Raw genomic sequence first — 6,844 nt, forward strand, 5'->3', positions numbered from 1 at the left:
ATAAAATATTAAAGTCTAATTGATGCTGTGGACAGTTAAATTAATTAAGTCATAAGAATAATAATTCTTTTGGTTAATATAAAATCAATGTTCATAATCCTAGTGAATTGGGGGGCTTCAGACATTTCTTTAGTTATGATAAATAATGACCTTGGGACTCGTGCCGAGTCTCTAAAGTTATCTAGACTGTAACAAGTGCAATAACATCCTTTTAACTAGATCCACTGCTACTCAGTTTTTGAGAAGCTATTTCCCCCAATTTTTTATTTTTTTTTACAAAGGGCAGAACAAGTGGGTCGCCGTTACCAGGGTAACTTCATGGATCTTTTTAAATACTTTTTGGAGGGAGATGAATTGTTTCTTTATAAAGTCACATTAAAAAAATATTCATATATAAATATATACGCAACACAATGTTTAGTTCAAGGAAAAACTAAATAGATAAAAAGTATTGGGAACCAATTTGGCTAACAAAACCAGTTTGATACTCAACAGAACCACATGTTAAAAACAGTTTCCCATCTTATGTTCTTTTAAAAAACAACCTATGAATACAAAACTAAGAAACTTTTTTTAGTACAAAAGGAAATCATACTTTTGAAAATGCTCAACATCAAAATTTGTCACATAAGCCTGTCTCCGTACTTTTATTTATTTTTTTATTCCTTTACCGATAATGACTTTAGTTTAGTTTACTGTCCTAAAGGAGAATTTGATTTGGGACACAGAATGATAAAACACCTTAAACTCTCACTTTCAGTGGGTACTGACAAAACAGTCAGAAAATATTTATCTTCTCTTATACGTCTTGGTGGTCCTGAAACTTGCGCTAAGCTTTGAGTTATTTATTTCTTGGGAACACAACAGTGTTTCAGAATGTTTTTTGTTGTTTTTTTTTGCCCTGGCTGATCGGTTCATTCTTTCCAACGGTGCTCATCCAAAATGAGACAAGTGAGATCATTCTTTTAGTTACTTATCTATGTGAAATCTAATACACGCTATTAAAACATTGTCTAATATCTAAAACATAAAAAAACTTCTCAAACAAAAACTAATACAAAGACACATGGGTTAAGAAAAAAAACTTTACAATGTAGAGTAATTTTTTACATGGACAAAGATAATGCATGTTTACAATAAAAGACATGTCTGCATCGTTGCCATCAAATTAACAGAAATATTTATTTTTCTCCTGAATCTCAAACAGAAAATTTAAAAATATGACATTCAGATTCAAATTTAGACCAAAGTATTTCCTATGTAACCTACCAGCACATACATTACATTCAGTAACAGCTAACATGTATCCACTAACCAAAATTATTGAAGTAAAACTATAAGTACAACAAACATGCAACGGATTCAAATTCACTTTTCAATTAAGAAACAATTAACATGGAGACAATCTTGCGCAAAAAGAAACATTTAAATGGAAAAGGTAAAACTACCAAAACAAGATGATTTCTTATTTGAGAAGCTTTTTTTAACAAAGTTGCTACATTTTCAAAACGTCATCCAGCTCTAAATACTCCACTTCCAAACTGTAAGTTACTGAGAAAATGTATACTCAAGGCTTAAATTATGCCATCATGTGCTCTCTCATATGAACAGGGAAATTACTTCTCCGAATGAAACTTTTTCCACAGGTCACACCAGAAAAGGCCTCTCACCTGTGAGTTCTCAGGTGACGGAGTAATCTAGATTCAAACAGGAAAGTTTTTGCACAAGTGACACAAGAAAAAGGTTTCTCACCTGTGTGAGTCTGAAAGTGTGCAGAAAGATTAGATTTATGAGAAAAACTTTTTCCACAAATCACACATGAATAAGGCTTCTCGCCCGTGTGAATCATTATGTGAAGATTTAAATAACTTTTGCAACCAAAATGTTTTCCACAGGTCACACATGTATAAGGCTTCTCACCCGTGTGAGACCTCATGTGAATAGCTAAACTGTATTTAATAGTAAACTGTTTTTCACAAATTGTACACGAAAAAGGCTTGGTACCTGTGTGACTTCTCAGGTGACGAGTTAAAGTGCTTTTTGAACTGAATTTTTTTCTACAACTTGTACAAGAAAAGGGGTTCTCATCCGTGTGAGACCTCATGTGATTCTTTAAAGTGTCCTTTGAATGGTAATGATTTCCACAGATTGAACATGAGAACGGTTTTTCTCCTGTGTGAACTCTCAAGTGATAAATTAGACCTTTCTTGTATATGTAACTTTTTCCACAGGCTGGACATGAGAAAGGTTTCTCGCCAGTGTGAATTCTCATGTGTCGAGTCAAAGAATATTTTCGAGAATAGCTTTTATTGCAAATTTTACAAGAATATAATTTTTGGTCTGGTTGAGCTTTCTTGTGCCTTTTTTGTTTTGAACTACAAGTTTTGCTTTTCTGCCGTTTGGTTTTCTGACATTTCTCTTTTTGTTTCTGTTCTTCGTCTCTATTTTTTCCTGGATCTTCAGAATTGCTTCCTTCCTGATCCTGGTTCTCATCTTCAGCAGAGCCGTGAGAGACGAGTTGGTCCCTCTGTTGTTTTATTTCATTGTGGATTCTTTTCACTTTCGAAGGAATCGCCAACATGTCATCAGTCTCCCGTTTCAGCACAAGATGCTCTTCATTATGACTGATGTAGAGTTGCTTCGCTTCCTCTTTGAACTGTTGAAGTTGTGGTTCCTCTTCTTCCCTTTTCATCTGCAGAGGTTCTGGTTCCTCTGGTTCCTGTTTTATCTGCAGAGGTTCTGGTTCCTTTTGATCTAAAGTGGAGTTTTCCTCCTGGTTCCGGGTCTCATTGAGAACCTCCTCGTCTTTACACAGATCTGAATAAAAAGAAAACATTAAAGCTTTTACATATCAGTCAAATATCAAAACCTTCATCTGAAGATTATTTTTTGGATTATTTCTCAAATTAAAAACTTATAAGTATAAAAAATTTAATCAGCTAGATGAATCAAAATGTGATATTAGAAACTTCTGGATGAGAAAACAAGATGATGATACCTGAATTCAGTGTCTTAGATAAAATAATCCAAAAATCTCCTTCCTCTATGTAGATACAGAATATACATCACATAAAATAGTAATGTGCTTTATTTAGTTTTTATTTCAGTATTTGAAATTTACACATAAGTTTATATTTCTGCTTCTTGGATTACATCTTTTTCAAATATTAATGCTATACTAGCCCTTATTATTTCCAGGTATGTTATCGGTTATTATCAGCATTTGGAGTAACTATGAGTTATCAGGATCTCTTAAAAAATCATTGTTTATTTCAAGTAATAACCACTTTTATATGTTTGAGTCACTTACTTAAAATCCATTTTAACTAACCAGAACAAACATGTTTTTGGGGATTGTTTTATAATATCTCAGATTTGTCTAGTCCAGGTTTGAAGAGTTTAGGTTTTGTACTTTTTAAGCTATAGCAGATTAAACACATCTATGTAGTAAATTTTAAAGATTTATTTACAATTTTTTTAGGTCTCCAAATGTGGTTTGCACCATTTGCTTTGGATCATTTGGGACAAAATGAGTCAAACTTTCAAAAGTCTGACTAAAGACTACAATTTGTGTCTTAAGAATTTGAAGAAGTGTGTAACTGAAAGAAAATCTACAATTACTAAAGTCATAAAGGATCTGTCTTTTCTCAGTTAGAGGACACAAATACATTTAAACCAAATAGACGTCCATATTCGACTCCCATACAGGAGATTTTATGATTCCGGATGTTCAGACATCAGTAACTTGGAGTTGGAAGCTGTTTTTTCTCTCTTTTTAGTTCATGGAGGCCCATCCTTTTTGGAGCATTCCCAGTTAGATGTAAATCAACGACCCGCTCATCCCCCACCTGGTTCATTTGGATCTATTGTTTGGAGAAGAGTGACAGGAATGCTCATGTAATTGCTTTTGACTGAGGTTCTGAAACTGTAAGCTTCCCCCTCAGATCGGAGGGTTTTTGTTTTTCTTTTTCGACAAAGATGGAGCCTTTCATCTTCTTTCAAATGATTCATTCTCTCTGTCCACAGCCTGGAAATCATTGTCGTCATTGTCTCCGGCATTAATTTTGAGTCTATAGTTTTTAAACTACATATATATGGTTAACATTGCATGAGTTTTAACATACTCAACATTAACGTATCAGTTCTGTATAAATTTGTTCTGTGTTTATACAAATTTAAAAAGTGCAGGTCTTTTATTTTTGTCTTTTCCTTTCTCTCTTGTCCCTGGTTATTTTTAACCTGTTTCTAAGCCCAATCATTAAAACAGGAAGGTGTTTTGTACCTTTTCCGTCCGAGACGACCCGGGATGTCCACCTGAAATCCATCAGTCCGAGCTGATCCTCCATCTTTTCCTCGATCTTGACCTTTATTTCCTTCAACTCTGTGAATGATTCTCCAGCAGGAGTTACCTGCTCGTTGATAAACTCTCTCCCAGGCTGAACTGAAGACATTTTTACTGCAATCACTCAAATAGTTAGCTGAACCTCAAACCCGTCCTCAGACAGCCGTCTAACAAAAGAACAGCGACGGCTGGCCCAGGTGCTCTGTTTTTATCTTCCCCGTGTTTCACTGTGGCTGTACTGAAGAAACTGTGAACAATTTATAAGTTCCGCTTTGAGTCACCTCTTTTAACATACAATTATGTTCAGTAAATTTCAATATTGTTGAAATATGTTCATTTTAGTTACTCAATTCACCCGAGTAAAACACAGTGCATATAATTTCTCAAAGACTGATTATTTAAAACCTTTTATTTCTCTTAATTATGATGAATTTCTCACACACTACAACCAACATCTACTGTCTGACTTCATTCAGTCATTGAAAAATTTGATCTTGTTTAATGATCTGAACAAAACATGTTCTAACTAAACACCAGGAACTTAAATCACAGAGATTTATTTCCACTGAGCTGCAGGAACATGTTTCTATGATAAACCTATGATTTTATTTAATTATGTTTTTTGCCATGATGACGATTAGTAAACCTGACCTGAAGAGATGGATGAGTAGAATTGATTTTTTTATTTAACTTTAAACAAAACCTGACTTTGATGAATCTTGAAGTGAATAAATATTTCTTTCTTTTACTAACTAATATTATGTAAAACTTAAAAAATGAACAGCAAATAAATGAAAAATCAACAGCATATAAAAACACAGTAAAATTCAAAATCTTTTAATTCTCAGCATTAAAATGTATTTTTTCTTATTCCACAAAAACACTTTGCTAATGTGTTTTTTATTTAGGAACTATTTATAATGTTTTCGTTCCTTTTCACCACCAGAGGGCGCAGTAACGCCTGTAAACGATTTATAATGCTGGTTCGATGGAGCTCAGCAGCGTTGAGGACAAAGGCCGTCAGTCTCTGTATCTATGTGAATGAACAAATCTGATGATGGAGCATCAGATAAAGTTATGAGACGCCATTTTGGATTGTTATGCAGTATTCTGGAGTGAAATCTGAACCAGAGGAAAGTATTTAACGATCACCATTAAAACTGGAGGATATGGATGGAAATGGTGAATGGCCGCCAACGTTATCGGGCGTCTCAGCAGCTGTCATCTCTTCATTGCGTCTGGTTGGCCTTGGATCGATGAATTTTGGAACTGCAATTTGGGGAGGGTGTTTTTATTTTATAAAGTCACTACTGTAAAAATTCATCTATACTCCGGTTTCCTCCAACAGTCCAAAAACATGACTGTCAGGTTAATTGGCCTCTCCAAATTGTCCCTAGGTGTGAGTGTGTGTATGTTTGTGTGTCTCTGTGTTGCCCTGCGACAGACTGGCGACCTGTCCAGGGTGACCCCACCTCTCGCCCGGTACGCTAGCTGGAGAGGCACCAGCAACCCTCCTGACCCCACTGAGGGACCAGGGTGTAAGAAAATGGATGGATGGATGGATGGATGGATGGATGGATGGATGGATGGATGGATGGATGGATGGATGGATGGATGGATGGATGGATGGATGGATGGATGNGATGGATGGATGGATGGATGGATGGATGGATGGATGGATGGATGGATGGATGGATGGATGGATGGATGGATGGATGGATGGATGGATGGATGGATCATCTTTTTTCTACTGCCCCCAAAATAAGACAAGTGAGACAAATGAGACCGTTTTTGTAACTTTTCCATCAGAAATTTAATCTACATCATCAATACATTTTCTAATATTCTAAAAAGTAAAAACTTTCTCAAACATTTTGAAATGGAAAGATAAATACTTTTTTTTTTCAGTTAAACCAATGGTCCTCTAGAGTTACAGCAACTTTAAGATGCATCCGTACTCCAACAGACCAGGATCCGCTCTGAACTGACCTTCTTCTTCTTCTGTAGCGTTTTCTGGCAGTTCACATACTTTGCCATCAACTGGACGGAGAGATTAATTTTACCCTATATATATCTTCTAACCTTAAAAATAACTATATAGTATACATACTTTAACGCTTACACACATAAATAGTAAATCCTCTCTACTAATTTTGTATCTTTTAAATATTTAATAAGTGCCTGAATTATATCATTTGATTGCTTGAACTGACCTGCTAAAAAGCCATTCGTTGGATTCAGGTGAGTTGGAGCAGGGATGCATCTGAAGGTTGCTGGATGGCATCTCTGGAGGACTGGACTTGATCACCGTGGAGTTAAACCTGGAAGTGCTTTCTTAACAAAGCTGCAGCATTTTCAAAATGTCACCCAGCTCTAAATACTCCACTTCCACACAGCAGCTTACTGAGAAGATTGATACTTAAGTTTCAAATTAAGTGCGTCCTAATGTGAACAGTTAGATTGCTTTTCTGAGTTTAACTTTTCCCACAGGTCACACAAGAG

General features: G+C 35.4%; 1 protein-coding gene across 1 annotated transcript; it reads right to left on the reverse strand.

Annotated features, from left to right (window-relative positions):
• Positions 1-1,071: 1,071 nt before the first annotated feature.
• Positions 1,072-4,553, reverse strand: LOC103460548 (gastrula zinc finger protein XlCGF57.1-like). The gene is made up of 2 exons (XM_008402760.2): positions 4,283-4,553; positions 1,072-2,817 (listed from the first exon to the last, which is right to left on the reverse strand). Exons 1-2 carry the CDS (start codon positions 4,449-4,451, stop codon positions 1,667-1,669), a joined length of 1,320 nt encoding a protein of 439 aa, XP_008400982.1. The 5' UTR covers positions 4,452-4,553; the 3' UTR covers positions 1,072-1,666.
• Positions 4,554-6,844: the final 2,291 nt, after the last annotated feature.

Source organism: Poecilia reticulata, unplaced genomic scaffold, assembly GCF_000633615.1.
Source record: "Poecilia reticulata strain Guanapo unplaced genomic scaffold, Guppy_female_1.0+MT scaffold_255, whole genome shotgun sequence".
Classification (NCBI taxonomy): Eukaryota; Metazoa; Chordata; class Actinopteri; order Cyprinodontiformes; family Poeciliidae; genus Poecilia; species Poecilia reticulata.

Excerpts from the sequence above, each read along its gene's own strand:
- LOC103460548 (XM_008402760.2), bottom strand. The coding sequence starts at position 4,451 with ATGTCTTCAGTTCAGCCTGGGAGAGAGTTTATCAACGAGCAGGTAACT. Across the intron at positions 2,818-4,282 it reads GGTCGTCTCGGACGGAAAAG|ATCTGTGTAAAGACGAGGAG; the intron begins GTACAAAACACC and ends CTTTTTATTCAG.